Here is a 21,785-nt window from a genome sequence, read left to right on the forward strand (position 1 = left end):
ATAAGTAGGAAGGCAGACAAACCACAAATCCCTTCAGGTAGATGGCCCTGCTCAATCTGTAGCAAAGGCATAGGTAGAAACTCCATAAGATGTACCCAATGTAAGCTATGGACACATACAAGGTGCAGCAATATCAAAGGAAGGCTAACTGGGAAGATAGTTTTTGTGTGTGGCAAATGCTCAGGAGCAACAAACACTGAAAATGTGCAGAGAAAAGCTTCCATCACATTCCAGGGGGAAAAACAAGTAGTTGATAGCTTCTGTTACCTAGGTGACCAAGTCAGTAGCGGGGGTGGATGCTCTAAAAGTGTAGCTGCTAGAGTAAGGATAGCCTGGGCAAAGTTCAGAGAGCTCCTACCTTTGCTGACAAAGGGCTTCTCAATCAGAGTAAAAGATAGATTGTATGACGCATGTGTGTGAACAGCCACGCTACATGGCAGTGAAACATGGGCCATGACTGCTGAGGACATGCGTAAACTTGCAAGGAATGAAGCCAGTATGCTCCACTGGATGTGTAATGTCAGTGTGCATACACGACAGTGTAACTGCCCTGAGAGAAAAGTTGGACTTAAGAAGCATCAGATGTGGTGTGCAAGAGAGATGACTGCGATGGTATGGTCATATGTTGTAAATGGATGAGGACAGCTGTGTGAAAAAGTGTCACACCTTAGCAGTTGAGGGAACCTGTGGAAGAGGTGGTGAAGCACTATCTTCGAACATTGGGCCTCACAAAGGCAATGGCAAGTGATAGAGAGCTTTGGAGATATGCTGTGCTTGAGAAAACCCAGCAAACCAAGTGAGATCATAACCATGGTCTATGCCAGTGCTGTATAACCAGCCCATCTAAAAGTACCCTTCAATCATTGGGCAATAAACTATACTTGCGAAAACCTGTTGAGGCAAGTGAAATCATTGTCATGGCAGATGACAGTACCGCCTGATTGGCACCCATGCCAGTGGAACATTTAAAGCACCATTTGAGCATGATCGTTGCCAGGGCCGCTGACTGGCTCCCGTGCCAGTGGCACATAAAAAAGCACCATTCAAGCATGGTCGTTGCCAGTGCCAACAGACTGGCTCCTGTGCAGGTGGCACATAAAAAGCATCATTTGAGTGTGGCCAATGCCAGGACCACCTGACTGGCCCTCATGCTGGTGGCACGTAAAAGCACCCACTACACTCTCGGAGTGGTTGGCCTTAGGAAGGGGATCCAGGTGTAGAAACTTTGCCAGATCAGATAAGAAACTGGTGCAGCCTTCTGGTTCGCCAGCCCTCAGTCAAACCGTCCAACCCATGCCAGCATGGAAAACAGAAGTTAAACGATGATGATGATGATGATGATATATAGGTGCAGGCGTAGCTGTGTGGTAAGAAGTTTGCTTCCAGCCACACAGTCCTAGATTTATCCTAGTGTGGTACCTTGGTCAAGTGTCTTCTGTTATAGCTCTGGATCAACCAAAGCTTTACGAGTGGGCCGGAGAGGTGGAAACTGAAGAAGCCCATCATATATGTATATATATATATGTCTTTGTGTTTGTCCCTACCACTCCTTGATAACTGGTGTTAGTTGGTTTACATCCCAGCAAAAGATACCAACAGAACAAGCACCAGGCTTAAAAAAAGAAAATGCTAGGGTTGTTCTGTTCAACAAAAACCTTTCATGAAGGGGCCTTGACATGTCTGCTGTCAAATAACAGAAACAAGATAAAAAGATACACACATACAGATGCAGATATATTAAATATTATACAACATACATTCTTGCTTTATTAAAACTCTCTGCCTCTAGAGAATGTGTTTTAATGACCAAATAATTTCAAGGATCAAGAATTCTCCATAGTTGACATACTATTAAGGGAAGGGACAAATTCAGTGTCTGAGATAACCTATGTGATCTGCTCTTTTCATTTATGTCAATGTCCCTTAGCTGCCAAGACAATCTAGGACAATTGTTGCCTGATGATGCTTACTATGACAGAAACTCAAGTCCACAACTGTCCTCTCGCCCCCAGACAGTAAATTAGTCGTTTGTTTTAATAGCCGGTCAACTTTTGGGAATTCTTGTTTCTTGAGATTACCTCCCTTCCTTAAATGGATCTAGTCTGAACTGCTCTTTGGTTATTGAGTTACATCCTCTAGAGGCAGAGAGTTTTAATAAGTGAAGCATGTACACCACCTTTCAAGGGTTTCGTCAACGATATCAGCTCTAGTACTTTGGTACTTATTTTATAATTCCTGTAAGATATGAAACATTGTGATTAGCCCGAAGGGAGACAATTCTGTCAGACTTCAGATTTAAATACTAATAAACACAGATGCATTCCATACATTCGCTTTATAATTTATTTTCATTCATTTTATTATTGTACTTCTGTTGTATTGAGTTTCACTTTATTCAGTCCCACAAAATAAAGCTCAAAGGCAGTTTGGAAAATTTGTTCAGTCTAAGAATTTCTTTGGTAATGAATAAACAAGTACCATCCATTGATCTATATTTCTTTTTAGGCAAGTTTACAATGTATAAAGTATGTATCTAATAATCTAGGTTATCTTTTATTTCTGACTCAAAATTTTAGCACCCCCACCAAAAAAAAAAAAAAAAAAAAGAAAAAAGAGAAAGAAGGCTAACTCACAAGATAGCTAATTTATTCATTTTACTTGATTATATCCAACCTACATTTACTTTTAGGTAACACAGTTGTATTTCACTGCTTCAGGAAAAAATAGGGGACAAGAACACTGAACCCAAGCAGGATAGATGGTTCGTTGAAAATCACACAAGCTAGTAACAGTGACTGCACCTCAAATCAGAGGGTCTCTTGTCATTTAACTAAAACCAAGGATGACAGCATATGAATTCAAATGACCCAGTTTGCTGAAGGTTATTGGAGTAGAATGTGGTAAGTCATGGAGTGCCCTGATCCTAACTCTGTGGTAACTTCTTTGCTCTTTATTTTGAGAACTAAACTTTCAGCTTATTTCAATACCTTGTATATTTTATATAGTTTCTCATCCTAACTCCCTTGTTTAATATACAAGAGGAAGTCAAATATTATCTGCACTTTTAAAACGATAAACGTCACCCTTTTCAAGCCTAGCCAGGCTCATGGGCCCGGTTTCTGTGGTGTATGTGTTCTCCCCCAGCTGGACGGGACACCAGTCCATCACAGCATTACTTGAGAAACAGGAAGAGAGAATAAGAAAAAGTTGTGGCAAAAGATTACAACAGGGGTCACCACCACCCCCTGCCAGAGCCTCATGGAGCTTCTAAGTGTTTTCACTCAACAAACACAAACAACGCCCAGTCTGGGAATCAAAACCGCGATCCTCCAACCAGAAGTCCACTGCCCTAACCACTGGGCCATTGTGCCTCTATCTGCACTTTTGCCATATCTTTATTATTGTCACACTGCCTTCTGTACATGAGTGCTTATAGTCGGTACTATTGTGGTCACATGAACGGCATTTGAACCTGATTGCACCATTTTTCTTTCTGGCTTTGCAGTGTAACCATGGCCACTCCACTAGCAATGTGCACCAAAGAAGAACAAAGAGCAGTGATCCGAGATGGTAATGGTGAACTGGTTCACCATTACCATCTCTCGAGCTTGCTGAATCTTCTCATCAGTGGTAGGGGTTGACGGGCGTCCTGCTCTCTCTTTGTGCATCATGCTTGTCCAGTCGCTTTTAAACTTCTAGATCCACTCATACACACTTCTACACAGTAGTGCACTGTCCCTATATTGTACTAAAAGCCTCCAATGAATTTCAGCACCTGATATCTTTCGACCAGAGAAATTGCATCACTGCTCTTTTTACTTCTTTGGTGTACATTGCTAGTGGGGCAGCCATGCTTACACTGTAAAACCAGAAAGAAAAATGGCGTGATCAGGCTCACTTCAATCACATGACCACAATAGTACCAACTATAAGCACGCATGTACAAAAAGAAAAGTTTCCAGAGAGCAGATTAGCAAACTTCTTAAGCAGCAGTTAACAGGGCAATTGTCAACAACATGTTGCATTCCACTCTGAAAAGAGCCATTAGAGAACTGATAGGATATAGCAAACCCTTAGCAATAAAAAAAAATATACTTGTGCAGGGAGCTTGTTAGTAGATTATAAGAGACAATTAGACAATTATATAGAGACTGGATTGCTTCAATGTACAGCAGCATATATTTGGTGGCCTGATTAAATGTCCACCTATTGAAACAGTTCTGAATTGCACATCCAACATGTCAAATATGTCCTCTCTCATTGGTTCTGTATCTTTTGAGCTATTGCTGCTAAAGCTAAGAGTTGATGGATGTTTCACTAACACTGGAATACTGTAAAGCCATGGCAGCAATACAAGTGTAAACATTAACCTGGATAAGTCAATAGACTTACAGCAGTCTAACACTCAGAGAAGCAAGTGCAAGCAGGCTAGCACTGTAGCTTATAGGACTGAGGGTTCTGAAAAAATTGTTAAGATGCTTGAGGTCAAGTTCAGGCTAGACTGCCAGGTGAATAGGTACTGACCACTTGCTGAAATTAACTCCCCACCCCAGAAAATTTCTGGCCTCATGTCTACATCGAAAACGATTGGCCTCCGTGCCGGTGGCACGTAAAAAGCACCATCTGATCATGGCCGTTTGCCAGCCTCGTCTGGCACCTGTGCCGGTGGCATGTAAAAAGCACCCACTACACTCACAGTGGTTGGCAATAGGAAGGGTATCCAGCCGTAGAAACATTGTCAGATCAGACTGGGTCTGGTGCAGCTTTCTGGCTTCCCAGACCCCAGTTACACCGTTCAACCCATGCCAGCATGGAAAGCGGACGTTAAACGATGATGATGATGATAAGGAGCTAAGCAGACAGAATCATTAGCACACCAAGCAAAATGCACAGCAGCATTTCATTCATCTTCACGTTCTGAATTCAAATTCCGGCGAGGTTGACTTCGTCTTTCATCCTTTCAGGATTGATAAAATAAGTACCAGTTGAACACTGGAGTTGATGTAATCAACGTAGTCCCTTCCCCGAAATTACTGGCCTTGTACCTAACTTTGAAACCCATATTATTATTATTATTATTATATTATTATTATTGATTATGACGTGACCATTTAAAAAACAAAACAACCAAAACAGAAAAAGGGAAACAAAACCTCAACACTTCCATTTCTTACATTTATTATTAATAATAATCTTTGTTATTATTGTTCTTGTTGATGTCATTTAAGAATTTGATGAACATTTCCAGAAGATAGATTTTTTTTTTATATATGTTAATTTTTTTCAATTACATTTTTTTTTTACAGAGATTAATTTTTTATTAATTTATTATGTGTGAATATATATATATATATACACACATGTGGATGAAAGTATGTGTGCACACATTATATATATAACGTATGTATATATGTGTGTGGGTTCATGTAAGTAAATATAAATATTTATAAACATGTATGTAATTATATATCTGTATGACATATTTATACACACCTTCATACATATATGCATTTATATATATATACACACACGCACACACATACACTATATATATATATATATATATATATATATATATATATATATATATAGTGTATGTTGCAGTTTCATTTTTTTTTTCTTTTTATCTTCATTATTTATTGATCATGTAGAAATAGTTGTCTGTGTGAAATCCAATACATCAGCAGGTGATTCTTGCATGCAGAAGTGTCCAAGGACATCCAGCCAGAGTCTCCAGCATATGACTGGTTTATACCCTGGCCTTCATTGACTCAGCATACAAAAAGCAAGTGTCAAGGCGCCAAGATGACACACGGTTTTATAAATATATATATATAATATATAGGCAGCTGGAATAAAAAAAAGAAAAGAAATATATTGATTTTGTTAAATAAACAAATGATCGACATGGCAGTTTCAACGTGAATTCAAAATGTGTGGACATGATGCAAGATATTAAACTCCAGGTCACCCCCTGATAAATGAGCAACCTTTTCTTCAAAGGAATTCATGCCATAAGCACTGCATCTATTTCTTTAAAAAATTTTTTTTTTTTTTGCAGACAGGTGTAGGCATGGCTGTGTGCTAAAAAGCTTGCTTCCCAAGCATATGGTTCTGGGTTCAGTCCCACTGCATGGCACCTTCAGCAAGTGTCTTCTACTATAGCCTCAGGCCGACCAAAGCCTTATGAGCGGATTTGATAGTCAAAAAAATGAAAGCCAGTTGTGTGTGTGTGTGTGTTTGTCCTCCACTACCACTTGACAACTGGTGTTGGTGTGTTCCCATAACTTAGCACTTTGGTAAAATAGAATAAGTATTAGGCTTAAAATATAAATTTCTGAGGTCGATTTGTTCAACTAAAACTTCTTCAAGTGAGTGTTCATATGTGGAAGATGCACAGGATCCATAAGAACTATAGAGACCCAGGAAATTGAGTTTCTCAATTGCCCTGGTGGTTCATTAGAGGTAGCAGATAATTTCTGCTGCCAGAAGAGACCAAAGTAGTAATGGAGAAGGATGCATGGAGAGTGTGACAGCCATAATAAGAAAAGAATGGAGGAAATTCAGAGAGCTGTTACCTCTGTTGGCTACAAAAGGTTTCTCTCTCCAAGTGAAAGGAAGACTGTCTGATGCAAGTATACAGACAGCAATTCTAGATGGTAGTGACACATGGGCTCTGAACAAAGAGGAAATGTGAAGGTTAGAAAGGAATGGGGCTAGTAAGCTCTGCTGAATGCATAATGAAAGTGTACATGTTCGACAGCGTGTTAGTGTATTGAGAGAGAAGTTGGGAATAAGAGGAATTAGTTGCTGTGTGCAAGGGAGAAGACTGCGCTGGTTTGGTCATGTCATGCAGATGGATGCTGACAGCTCAATAAAGTGCTGATCTCTCAAAGCAGATGGAACATGTAGAAGTGGGAGACCCAGGAAGACATGGGACGAAGTACTGGAAGAACGACTTCAGTACACTGAACCTTTCAGATGAGATGAAAAAGGACCAAGATGCCTGGTGCTTTGCTGCATTCAAGAAGACCTGTACTCTGCGGCAGAAGTGTTAAGACCGGTCCCACTGGTGGTAAGAATTGACCTGCAAGAGTCCTGTGCCAATGCCATGTAAAAGCACCCGTGCAGTACCACGTAAAAGCACCTGTGGAGTGTTGTGTAAAAGCACCCATGCAACACCGCATAAAAGCAAGCACTCAGTACACTCTGTAAAGTGGTTGGCGTTAGTAAGGGCATCCAGCTGTAGAAGCCAAACTGTGTCAAATCAGACTGAAGTCTGGTGCAGCTCCCCAGACCTGGTCAAACCATCCAACCCATGCCAGATGGACAATAGACATTAAATGATTATATCTATATATATAAAAGTGATGATGTGTGGTGTCTGTCTCCTACGATTTAGATTCCTAACTACTCCCACATTTTGCAGTGCAGTTTAACCAAAAGCGGGTATCTTATAGTCGTGATTCATATCGAGCCCTTCTGGGTATTAGCGCGTGTCTACGATGAGTCTACGATTTAAAAAAAAATTTACCATAACTTTTCCGCATTTTTAATGCATTTTCGCTCGGTTTATATAAGGGAAGTAACTCTCTAAAAATGTATTATTAAATCTCAGAACATAAAAAGCTACAGTAACACCCCCTTTGTGGTTAGCCATATTGAGATGGCTATTATACATTACATCTCTAAAAATGCTTATATAGTTATTTCCCTTATAAACCTGAGCAACGCCGGGCGATAATGCTAGTATATGTATGTATATATATATATATATATATATATATATATATATATATATATATATATATATATATGAAAATCCAAGCTGGAGAAGCACATCCACCTGTAACAGCGCAGAATTCACCTCTGCAAGCTAATGTAGCAAGCTTACAGTGCTACCACTATTTACCGTCTGTAGATATGTTGTTTCTACCTTGCAGTGCCTGTAAACCTTTGTATGGACTGGATCAGTTTGATTATAAACGCAACAGAATTTTGTTTTGAGATGACACAAACCAACTTTTAGCTTGATTGTCTGCTAATTAATGAATATGACAATCTGTCCACATGTGCAAAAACACTCACTGGACATTTTCTCTCAAAGCATTGGACTTAATGACTAGCAGCATATATTGTTCCCATACACAACTTGATGTTCTGATTTTTGTCCATACTCTCCAATAGTCACAAGTGTGCTTGTGTAGTTAAGTTTGCTTCCCAAACAAACGGTTATGAGTTCAGTCCCACTGAGTGGCACCTTGGGCAAATGTCCTACTTTAGCTCCAGGCCAACCAAAGTCTTACAAGTGAATTTGCTAGAAGGAAACTGAAAAAAGCCTGTTATAAATATAAATATGTAAGTCTCCTCGTCTCAACATTGAGATCCCATGATAGTTGTGTCACTGTTATAAAAGCAGCATCACTCATTTCTAATGTTCTGCAAAACATCTGGCCATAGGGAAATATTACCTCACTTGGAAACAAGTAAGGGTCAGCACAGAAAGAGCATCTGGCCATAGAAAAATCTAAGTCCATTTAACCATACATGCACGCATGCAAAAGTGGATGTTAAAATGATGAAAGTGAACTTGGCTCAACCTAAGCCTTGTGTGTAAACATGGATAGATAGAAACTGTGTAGAAGCCTGCTAGTATAGACTGTATTCATAATTCAAAGGTGTAGCCTTGTTACACATTATGCCTTGCTGAATCTACCTTTATACACATATATTCTTTTATTCTTTTGTTTGTCATTTGATTGCAGCCATGCTGGAGCACCACCTTTAGTCAAACAAACTGAACCCAGAACTTATTCTTTGTAAGCCTAGTACTTATTTTATAGGTCTCTTTTGCCAAACCGCTAAGTTACGGTGATGTAAACACACCAACATCGGTTGTCAAGTGATGGTGGTGGGGAGGAACAAAAAACACACACACACACACACACACACACATATAACAGGCTTCTTTCAGTTTCCGTCTACCAAATCCACTCACAAGGCTTTGGTTGGCCCGAAGCTATTGTAAAAGACACTTAACCAAGATGCCATGTGGTAGACTAAACCCAGAACCATGTGGTTGAGAAGCAAGCTTCTTACCACATATATCAAAAGGGTACATATATCTATGGAATACTCACTAACTCAATAAGCAGGTAATCAAGTTAATCAAACAACCGAAGACTTACCTAATCAGAAAGTCTAACCAAGATTCATACATGAATTACCTAAACATCAATACTGCAACAATTGCTGAATAAATACTACACTATATTTGCTTACATGAAATAACAACATCCATTTATAGAGAATCATTAGAGCTCGTTGAAGATTTCAATTTTATTTCATGTTTTTTTTTTTTCGTTTTCAATTTTCCCTCTAATGATGAAATTTGAATTCATCATCATCATCCTTTAACGTCCATTGTCCATGCTGGCATGGGTCAGACAGTTTGATTGGGCAGACATGCTGGAAGGCTGCGCCAGAATCCAGTCTGATTTGGCATGGTTTTCTATGGCTGGATGCACTTCCTAATGCCAACCACTCCGGGAGTGTAATGAGTGCTTTTACATGCCAGCAGTACAGGTGCCATTTGCGTGACACTGGTATCTGTCACAACTGCAATTTTGCTCAGCTTGATGGGTCTTCTTCTCAAGCACAACATAATGCCAAAGGTCTTGTCATTGCCTCCATAAGGTCCAACACTTGAAAGGAGCTCAGCCACTTTGCCTCCATGAGGCCCAATGTTCAAAAGGAACTCCAACCACTTCACTACCGTGAGCCCAACACGTAAAAGAAACTCAGCCACTCTACCTCCATGAGGCTCAACACTCGAAAGGTACTCAGCCACTTTGCCTTCGTCAGGTCCAATGCTCGAAAGCCACTCGGCCGCTTTGCCTCAATGAGGCCCAACATTCAGAAGTTGATTTCTTTTACGTACCACCAATATAGGTGCACTTGGCTTGACAAGTCCTCCTAAGGAAAGCACATCGCCAAAGGTCTTGGTTACTAGTCATTGCTGCTGTGAGGTTCAAAGTTCATGCTTCACCACCTCATCCCATGTCTTCCTGGGTCTGCCTGCCTCTACCACAGGTTCCCTCCATAGTTAGAGATCAGCACTTCTTTACACAACTGTCCTCGTCCATTTGCATCACATGACCATACCAGTGCAGTCGTCTCTCTCTTACACACAACATCTGATTCCTCTTACGCCTAAACTTTCTCTCAAGATGCTTACACTCAGTCGAACAAGCACACTGACACTGCACATCCAAAGAATGAATTCAGAGCTCCTAACAAAGGACAGATTAATATAATTAAGAGATTGACATAAGTCTAGAGAGTCGTTTCTTACCTTGAGATAGAAATTAGGCCAGATCATCTTTATGAAGTCTCATATGATTATCTATAATCTGGAACATTTCGCTTGGAGATGGAATACGTCCATTTTCAAGTTTGGACCAAACTGGAACATCTAGAAAGATAAATAAAAAGAAAATTAAATGTGGTGTTTTAATAAAAATACCTTATGGCTGACATCACTTACTTTCAATGTCTGGATAAAAGAATATAAATACAAAATAAAGACCAGAAAACAATAACCTAGAAAGTAAACCTGTTTTGTAAGTCTTATTCTACAAACTTTAAATAGCAGTTCAAAAACAGCTTCAAGAAGATATCAACAGTTTATATACTAGGTATATAGCAAACTACCATATTTTATGGCCTATAAGATGCATGAGGCTATACTTTTGCAAAATAAATTACCACTAAAATAATGTTTTAATTCCTCTACTGTATAATTTTGTTATTACCGGTCATTATAAGCAATTTATTGCATCCACATTCAATATAAACATACTGTAGGTGATTCTTCACCAAAAGGTGGCAGCACACGTTTTGTAAACATACATATCGTAGGTAAACCCTCCCTTTCTCCCTCTGATGTTACCATGTTGTTCTTTCTAGCAAAATATAGTATTAGAAATGCTGTTTTTTTTTTCCTTAATCATTATGTAAATTATTTAGTGTTAGTTACAAACACTTTTATTAATGTCAATAATAATAAAAGATACCATAGTTTATGGTATATTCCAAAAAAAAATACGGTAAACACTAGTTGTTGTCTTGTAAATTAACAAATCCAATAGTTATACCATAGGACAATTTGTTTTAAAATATATATTATAATATATATCATATAGGAAAAATTTTAATGTTCCATAAAAACTTATCTCCAAATTAGGGAAAAAATGATAAAAAAAAAAAACAAGCTATGATTAGTAATGTAAGGTGTGTATGAACAACAATTGGGGGAAAAACTAGAACACAAGCCTATGAAATATGTATAAATAGCAAGTCATTATTATACCATAACTGAACAGAAAACAATAGAAAAAAAAAAGAAAGAAAGAAAACTAGGTCATCAAAATTTTATTCATCTTCATCATCATCATCGTTTAACGTCCGTTCTCCATGCTAGCATGGGTTGGACGGTTCGACCGGGGATCTGGGAAGCCAGAAGGCTGCACCAGGCTCCGGTCTTATCTGGCAAAGTTTCTACAGCTGGATGCCCTTCCTAATGCCAACCACTCCATAAAAGCCAGAAAATTCATCCTTTTCAAATAATGTGTCGTCTTCCGTTCCACCAAGTGCATTGCTTAATGCTGCACTTTTTAAAAGATTTCACAACAATTTCTGGTCTGATGTCATCCCAAGCTTGTTTCACCCATTCACAGACTTGTGCAATGCTGGGTCTTTTCATCCTTCCTGTGGGTGTGAGGTTGTGGTCTGGCATTGTCATCCATGTATTCCATTGCTCCTTCATGTTCTGCTTAAATGGCCTATTCAAAAGACATCTAGAGGTTGCAACTGACTTGTCAGCCCACATAAAACTATTTCATTGAACCCCCCCCCCCCCCAAAAAAAAACAGTGAATTGATGACACTAAACTTGTAGAACATGGTGACTTTTCAGCTACTGAGAGAATCATGTTGTGATACCAGAAATGATTATAAATACCAGCAAATCCCACCCAAGTGTCTTGAAAATGGAAAGTTATACCAAAAAACATATTCACAGGCACAGGCATGGCAGTGTTGCAAAGTTTGCTTTGCAGATACATGGTTTACAGCAGAGTACCTCAAGTAAATGTCTTCTATTATAGTCCCAGGTCAACTAATACCAAGCGCATGAATTTGATAGACAGAAACTACACAGTAACCTGTCGTGCATGTGTGTGTCCACAACAGTATGACATGGCGTTGGTTTGTTTACATTCCTCATAACAGAGTAGATCAGCAAGAGACTGATAAGAGTAAGTAGCAAACCTAAAAATAAATATTGGGGTCAATTTGCTTAATGTGAAGCCCCAGTATGGCCACAATCCCGCGACTGAAACAAAAACGTATAGATACACTCTGCTTGATAAGAAAAGGAAATAGCAATTGTACGAGCTAAAGAGGAAGCCTCTATGCAGTGACTCAACGTGTTAGAAATAGTTGTCAAATTTCCTTTCAATTGTATCCTATCTTTAAAAAGACAGAGGGAAATGTATTCTGAGATAAGAAATGCTTTATATAAAAGCAAGTCACAGCTGGAATGCATGCCTTAGATTTTAGATCTGATGAATCATGCTGGCCCGGCGATAACAAGTAACTCTAAAGTAAGAGTAGAATATTTTCTTGTCCAGACAAGCAAATTATAACAGAGTTATCTACCCTTACATCGATAAATATTGTGAGAATCAAAATTGTTAATCAGAAAAATTGCTTTTCAATATTTTTTCCAGTTCTCTACGTTCTAAGTTCAACTACCATCGATGTCAACTTTGCCTTCCATGTGTTTGGAGTCGATAAAATAAGCATCAATCAAGTACTGGTATGGATGCTATCGACTAATTCTTTCCCCTCAAAGCTACTGACTGTGTCTCAATACAAAACCATTAATTTTTTTTATGCCTTAATCCTTTTAGCATTCAGATTACCCTGTCAAATGTAATGTTTATTTATTCACATTGGAATTTATCATGCATTATCTTGTAGCTACGTGATTTTAATATCATCATCATAATTTAACGTCTATGTTACATATTGGTATGAGTGCAACTGTTTATTTTCAGAATTATATTGTAGGATAGGTGTGAGAGACTGAATTTGGCCAGTTTGAACATAAAACAAGAGGAATGTTTGGGCTGGATAAAGCTGGTTTAAATGCTAAAGGGTTAAGTTAAAATAGAAGGCAGGCTCATTACCTTTTTCTTTTTTTCGGCCCCAGAGACTGGTGGGAGAAAAGATTTTGATAGCTAAAGACTGAAGACTTGGTCTGAATGCTTTTAACAGGGGTGAATCTATTAAAGGCAGCCAAGAGCCAACCAACGGTGGTGTTAAACTGATACATTAAGTCTATCACACTGGAACAAGTAGAGTTCATCTGAAGATTTCTACACAATTTCTGGCAAATTAATTTCACTCACCAGACTTGTGTTAACATGAGGTTGGGTGAGTAATCTAATAAAAAGTCAACTGACATAAATATGGTTTTCATCATCATTTTAACGTCCACTTTTCCATGCTCATATGGGTTAGACAGAATTTGTGTAGGAAATTTTTCTAAGGCTAGATGCACTTCCTATCACCAATCCTCACTCGTTTCCAAGCAAGTTTCCCTCATTGCTGGACATGCTTTTACAGAAGACTGGGAAACAATGGACATCACTTGTATATTGGTGATACTCATTTACAACTATCACATGATGTCATGATAAGGAGACACTAACATGCTTGCACACACCATCATTATCATTATTTAGTGTCTATTTTCTATGCTGGCATTGACTAGATGGTTTGACAGGAACTTGTAAGCCAGAGAGTTGTACTAGGCTCTGGTCTGGTTTGGTTTCTATGGCTGGATGCCCTTCATAATTTCGTGCTTTTTACGTATCACCAGCACTGGCCACAACTAGGATTTCATTTTGCTTCACATGTCTCCTCAAGCACAGCAAATCATCAAAAGTCACTTGTCACTGCCTCCATGTGACTCAACATCCAAAGATCAAATTTCACCACCTCACCTCATGTCTTCCTGGGTCTACCACTTCCACAGGTTTCTTCCGTAGTAAGAGATCGGCACTTCTTTGGCATGCTTTTTTCAGTTTCCTTCTACCAGGTCCACTCACAAGATTTTTGTCAAGTTCGGGGTTATAGTAGAAGACACTTGTCCAAAGTACCACACAGTGGGACTGAATATAAAATCACATAGTCAGAAAGCAAACACTTTAAATCACACAGGCACACTTGCACAATAACAAATATAAAGTACACAAGTTCAATTTCACCTGAGAGAGAGAGAGAAACATGCAGAGGCTTACCATTGAATGTTACTTCAAAAGCTCCGGTAGAAATCATATGACCTTCAAGAGCATTACTTAGAAAGAAGACCATCATACAAGAATAAATCTGGAATTGATAAAAACACAAATCACAATGAATTGAACCATCACCAATAACAAAATACTTCAACAAAAAAATTTTGAAGATTTTCACCCATTGATAATCTTTATTTAACGCAGAAGAAGAGAGGGTGAGGGAGAGTTAACCCTTTTGTTACCATATTTCTATTAAAATACACTGTCTTTATTTCAATTAATTTGGAAACTAATTTAGAATTTAGTAAAATAATTTTGTGATTATTTAGCTGGTATTTGGAAGATAAATTAATATGAAATTTTGATAGGCTTAAATTCAGACCATTTTAAAACGAAGCTAATATCATAGGACCAAAATTGGTCTCAGGTACATGACCAGCCACCTCTAATGAGAGAGATGATTAAAGGAACAGAATAAGACAGTACACCTGGGGGCCAGAGGCCAGAACATGGCGCTTTTGTCAGTGATTTTCTGTTTGTTCACACCTGGGACTAGATACCATAACCAACACAATGGGATAAGCAGCTTCTATATGGTTGCTAAATATACTAGAAATAGGAGTCAAATCTTCAATTCATGCTATTGTCTTCAAAAAGGAGCAATGAGTGACAGTCCTGGATTTCTTGTATAGCAACTGCTGGAATGGCTTTAGTTCTAGATCCATTTGATCAGTGCTGGCCTGGGGGTTAAATACCAACACCACCACCATAGAGAATATAACCAAAGAGGGAATGTCTACGCGATAGCTTGACTTGCAAGAAATAACAACCAAATTTCCTTTGAATCAGAACATATGATCTTAAACACAGAAGTGCACAAGGAATTTTTAGTATTCCTTACATTGCTTGAAAATTCGTTGGAATGGTCATGCCTGGAATACTGATTACAGATCTATTTGTTCAGAACTAATCCAGAGCAAAACAAAACAGAGAAGGGCACAAGGAATTTTTAGTATTCCTTACACTGCTTGAAAATTCGTTGGAATGGTCATGCCTGGAACACTGATTACAGATCTATTTGTTCAGAACTAATCCAGAGCTAAACAAAACACTACACTACTAGAACATCACCATCACCACCAGCAAGAAAAAAAATTACTTACCTTATTTGAAGTGGCCCAAGTGAACATACTAGGAGTTTGCATATTGAGATAATGGAAAGGGTTAAACTCTGATAAAATGATACCTATTAAGGACAACTTGAATATACTGAGAAACTGTGCTATAACTGCCTTGATAGTTGGAGGTGGAAAGTTCTCGCCTTCAACTTGGAGATTAGGAAATCTTTGATGAATTGCTTGTGCATATTGCTCAAACACTTTTCGGTAGCCTCAGGAATAACTGAAAGAAAGAAGAGAAATAGGGATTTATAAAATGTTAACCACATAGAATTTCATATCGCATAATAACTAAATACAAGGTTATTACCACAGTCTGAGTATGTGGCACTGCAAGCTGAGTTTGGTGTATTTACACCATTTGTCTACACAAAGAAATTTTCTCCATGACAAAACACAGTGAATGGCTTTCTTACTGGTTTGAATATCCCCCAAGCATATTTAAACAGATAATAACTTTGTATTTATATACATCACTACTTAGTACTATCACTTCACATAATGACTGCTCTATAACAATATAAGTACAAAATCCAGACAGCAAATGTAAACATACATAGAAAAACAGAGAGAGAGAGAGAGAGAGAGAGAGAGAGAGAGAGAGAGAGAGAGAAAGAGTGAGAGTGTGTGTGTGTGTGTGTGTGTGTGTGTGTGTGTGCGCACACACACACACACATACATATTAAAGCTCTCGACACTTAGTCTAAAGTGATCACTATCATATATTCCCAACTCAGGCAAGGGAGTATTTCGGTCTTGTGACTTGCAAGGCAATAACAATAATGCTGGCACCATGAGAAAAAAGCACTCAGTACAGTCTTAAAGTGGTTGAAGTTAGGAAGAACATTGAGCTGCAGAATCTATATCGAAAGTAAAACACTGGAGCAAGACATAGTCCTCTAAACCCATTGGAGCCTATCTAACCATCCAACCCATGCCAGCACAGAAAGCAGACATAAAAAAATGTTGCTGATAAATATGTTTCTTGCATGCAGTGCACAAATGAATAAATAAATATATATCTACATATATTTATAGGAGCAGGAATGGCTGGGTGCTAAGAAGCTTGCTTCCTAATCACATGGTTCAAGGTTCAATCTCAGGGCATGGCACCTCGAACTACTGTCTTCTACTGTAGCCTTGGGTTGACCAAAGCATTGTGAGTGGATTTGGTAGATGGAAACCAAAAGATGATCATTGCGTATGTGCGTCCCCCCCCCGTCCCCACGACCACTTGACAACCAGTATTGGTGTAACTATGTTGTCCCCATAACTTAACAGTTTGGCTAAAGAGACCAACAGAATAAGTATCAGGCTTAATAATAAAAAAAAAAGTACTGGGATCAATTCATTCTCCTAAAAATTCTTCAAAGCAATACCCTAGCATGGCCACAGTCTAATGACTTAAACAAGTAAAAGATAAAATGTGTATGTGTGTATATACACACACACACACACACACACACACACACACACACACACACATATATATATATATATATATATATATATATATATATATATATATATATATATATATATATATATAATATATTAGGGAATAAATCCAAATTTACAGGGAAAAAATCAGATTTAGGATTAAATCCAATTTTATAGTAAAATATTATATAATATTAATTAGAGACAAAACCACTATTTTGCAAAACAAACAAGGAAAGACTTAATCAATACATAAAATTTTAATAAAATTTTATTAAAATTTTATGTATTGATTAAGTCTTTCCTTGTTTGTTTTGCAAAATAGTGATTTTGTCTCTAATTAATATTATATATATATATATATATATATATATATATATATATACTTTGAGGTAGATTTTCTAGTTGGATGCCCTTCGTCATGCTAGCAAGTTTAGAATTCTCCATGGCCAGACAAGTTCTTGCAGAATATTGGAAATGAATGACATTGCTTATACGTGTGATAATCATTTACAACCTTCACGTAATGTCAAGACAAGGCATCACACACACACACAGAATGGGCTTCTTTCAATTTGTCTACTAAATCAGCTAACAAAGCTTTGTTCAGCTCAGGGCTATAACAGATGACATTAGCCCAAGGTACTATGCTCTGAACATGATTAGGAAGCCAAAAGTTTCTTTTAAAAATTTTTTGATTAATCTAAATGAAATTAAATAGAGATTCTATTAATTTTGTTATGAAGAATAAAACTTGGCTCTATATGAGTTTTATTGTTCATAACATAATATTAATAAAATTTCAATTATTTAATTTCTTGTAACTTGATCTAAAAATTAAATTTATGTTTTTTTTTTTTTTATGTATTTATTTGATAAATAGTAAGTATGCAACAAAGAAAGAGTGATATAGTATAATTAATACCAATTTATTCACTGCTGAATGCACAGTAACCAATTTTGGATAGAAAGAAAACATTTTAACCCAGTATTTCTCAATCATTTTTTACTCTTTGAACCCCTTTGATACCTATTTTATTTGGGTGAACCCCAATAGCCAATCAATGTTTTAAAAAATCCTCTGTACTTTCATAATTAGATATTATTAGGAATTGTATAAAAAAAGAATTGTTAAAATATTTTGTGTATTGTAAGAGTAAAACCAATTTATTGCTAACAGATAATAACAAAATCTTATGTAGACCCCCAAAGATCATAGTTTGAACCCTTTCAATACCACATATCCATTGAAATACACATTTCAATTACTTTTGAAAATAAGGAAGAATTTAGTAAAATAATTTTGTCATTAAGCAGGTGTCTGGAATATAATAAATTAGCATAAATTTTGATGGAAGGTTTTAACTAAGATCATTTTAAAATGGGAAGTTTGTATCATAGAACCAGGGGTGATTTCAGACAGTTTGGTATCGAAAGAGTTAAAAGAAAAATAAACGCAATTTCACAATGCTATAACCTACAAATCTAAATACGCCTTTTTTCTTTACTATGCATCCTAGGTGTGCTAAGTAAAAGGGTTGGCATCAGGAAGGGCAACTGGCCATAAAATAATTCTTCAAAATGTTTTGTGCAGCTTATGGCAGGTATGGAAATGTAGACAATGATGTAAAGAAATATGTAACAATTATTTTTAAGTCAAACGAATATATTCAACTGAACAAAAAAAAAATAATTTTTACATTGATACAAATTCAAAAAGTTAATGTAGATTCAATTTCTTAAATGGATTTTAAAATTTCCTAATTTTACAGTTTTTTAGCATTTATCTTTTGTTTCATTCAGTGAACTGCAGCTATGCTGGGCCCAGCCTTGAAGGATTTAGTCAAGCAAATCAACCCCCAGGACTTATTTTTTAAAGCCTAGTACTTATTCCATCTGTCCTGGAACCACTCAGTTATGGGGTCATAAATCAACACCATTGTCAAATGAGGGACAAACACAGAGATATATCTATACAAACACCTACACACATACAGGCTTCTTTCAGTTTCCATTTACCAAATCCACACACAAGGCTTTGGTTGGCCTGGAGCTATAGTAGAAGATACTTGCCCAAGGTATCACACAGTGGGACTGAACCCAAAACCGTGTGGTTGGGAAACAAACTTCTTACCACACAGCAACACTTGTGCCTATGTGGACTTTTGTTTTGGAGCAACCACTGTATTTTAAACATATGCTAGCATAATTTGTTGCATAGAGAAACATAGATTCTGTTCAGAGTAAGTAAGAAACATCCATACATGATGGAGCTTTAGACCAAAATACCTTTACAATTGCTTTTTTTTCTATCATTATCAACAGAACAAATTGTGGATTCTTGATCTTCCTCATTAACAACACTTGATGGTAAACTGATTTGAAACATTTTGGGTAAATTCAAAATCTTTGTCACAATCTGATCATCAATGTTTTTATGCTTGGGACAATGTAATGGATTTTTAATAGATATTTTTCTGGTGCTCAAAAAGAAGTCAGCATTTTCATCTCACTCTCAAAAGAGGGTCAGGTTTAACCCTTTAGCATTTAAACCGGCCATATCCGGCCAAAAGTATTCTGCCTGTTTTATGTTCAAACTGGCCAGATCTGGTCTCTCACACCAGCCCTACAATATCGTCTTAAAAATTAACAGCTACCTCATCAAAATCTCATAGCTACAAGATAATGCATGATTAGTTCAAAACAATGTGAATGAAAAAGGATTAATTTAGGCAGAATAATGCGAACACTAAAGGGTTAAAAGCTTATGCGGTAGCAGATGCAGCAAGTACACCATAAATTACAAACTGGCACCAAAAGTCAGAGATATGATGATGGTTTCAAATATTTATTTCTATTGTGACATCCGAAATTTTGGTTTATTAGTTGTATGGGAGATACACTGTTGGATGATAGAAGGTACAAAAATATTTCTACATTTTAAAACTAACTTAGATCCATGGGGACAGGCTCTAAAGTTATCAAAGGTTTTTAATTTTTTTTATGTCAAACTGCAAATCCAATTTATCAAGTAAACCAATTTTAAAAAAGTTCCTTATCCAAACACACATTCTTTTGGGCTTAGTAAGAGATCAGTAAATGCATTATTCATTTCAAGGCTGTATGACAATGGAACTTAATCACTGCATGTTTTATCTTGTGTTGGGCAGATGCATTTGACAAGAACTGTCAGCCATTTATTTTGCTTGAATCCTCTGGCAGCTGCTTCAATACAAACTGCCAATGTTTTCACTACTAAACATTTTTTAGTAAAGGCCAATTTCACTGGCATTGTATATTCAATCAGCTCTAAGATTATGTTCCTAAACAAGTTAATCAGATATTGGACTGAATGCTTTTAGTCACTTGTAAATCAGTTGTTTTCACCAGTAATGTTCAGTTTCCACAGTTTGGTTAATGTAAACTATTCCTATCAGCTATTTTATAATTAGGCCAGAACATATAAAACCTAAAAAGCTTTAGCTTTTTGATAATGTTCTTAATTTTGTTTAAAGTTGTCATCACCGTTTAACATTCTCCTTTCATGCTGGCATGGGTTGGATGGTTTGGAAGGAGCTGGAAAGTCACAAGACTGTGTCAAGCTCTACTGTCTGCTTGGCATGGTTTCTACAACTGGATGCCCTTCATAATGCCAACCACTTTACAGAGTGTACTTGGGGCTTTTTTTCATTGCATCAACAGCAGCAGTAAGACACCAAGTAGCTTGCAAGATAAGACCCCTCAACTAGGGGAGGAAGAATATTGAGGGAGGTGGGTTTTTGCTAGATGAATATTGCGTTTGCAATAAGAGGAGATACCTGGCTATCTCAGTTGAGGAGAGAGATGGTGAAGATGTGATGGAGAGTATACTCAAGTTACAGGGAAGTGTATATGAGTGAGTTGGAAGCAAGGATTGGATAGGTTGAGCGAGTGGGTAAGTTTGTGAGATTGTGAAAGGAGGAGAGGGGGAATGTAATAAGTGGAGACAGGTAGAGAGAGGAGGCATTGGAAGGTATGTTGTGGAGGAAGAGATACGACAATGATTCAAAATCATATCATATATCATTAACTCTTTCACATTTAAACTGGCCATATCTGGCCCAAATATTCTACCTGTTTTATGTTTAAAACTGGCCAGATCCAACTTCTCACACTTCCCCTACAAAGACTTTCTAAAAGTATATTATCACACTATTGAAATCTCAAGGCTACAAGACAATGCATGATTAACCCAAAGCAATGTAAATAAATAAGTATTGCTTTTAACTGAACAATCTGAATGCTAAAGCATTAACAAACTTACACATATGCCTCATAACCATTTTTCTTAATGTCTACTGTTGTAGTATAAAATTTCTGTCTCTTTTGTTGTTTCTTCTTCAGTAACTTTAAACATCATGATGGAATATGTGACAAAGAATAAAATGTTTAAAATACAGCACCAGGCATTTCACGTTATATGCTTGGCATTCAGTTTACAACTGGTAGTTGCAGACATAAACAAGCTGGCACGATGATGGCAATATTCCTGACAATGATTTTCAAAAGTACCATTAGCTTTGATTATCTGTTATTCTCTTTTACTCGTTTCAGTCATTTGACTGCGGTCATGCTGGAGCACTGCCTTTAGTGGAGCAAATCGACCCCAGGACTTATTCTTTGTAAGCCCAGTACTTATTCCATCGGTCTCTTTTGTTGAACCGCTAAGTTACAGGGGACGTAAACACACCAGCATCGGTTGTCAAGCGATGTTGGGAGGACAAACACAGACACACAAACATATACACACACACAGTATATAT

General features: G+C 37.3%; 1 protein-coding gene across 1 annotated transcript in view; it reads right to left on the reverse strand.

The window, feature by feature from the left end:
• Positions 1–5,620: 5,620 nt before the first annotated feature.
• Positions 5,621–21,785, reverse strand: part of LOC115222158 (thioredoxin reductase-like selenoprotein T) — a 28,553-nt gene continuing 12,388 nt past the window's right edge. Inside the window, exons 2-5 of the mRNA XM_029792299.2 lie at positions 15,529–15,766; positions 14,369–14,456; positions 10,355–10,474; positions 5,621–5,849 (exon numbers count right to left, since the gene is read on the reverse strand). Of these exons, the coding sequence (XP_029648159.2) occupies positions 10,368–10,474; positions 14,369–14,456; positions 15,529–15,766 (433 nt within the window). The 3' untranslated portion in view covers positions 5,621–5,849; positions 10,355–10,367. The remainder of the gene's footprint in view (positions 5,850–10,354; positions 10,475–14,368; positions 14,457–15,528; positions 15,767–21,785) is intronic.

The sequence above is a fragment of the Octopus sinensis genome, linkage group LG19, assembly GCF_006345805.1.
Source record: "Octopus sinensis linkage group LG19, ASM634580v1, whole genome shotgun sequence".
Classification (NCBI taxonomy): Eukaryota; Metazoa; Mollusca; class Cephalopoda; order Octopoda; family Octopodidae; genus Octopus; species Octopus sinensis.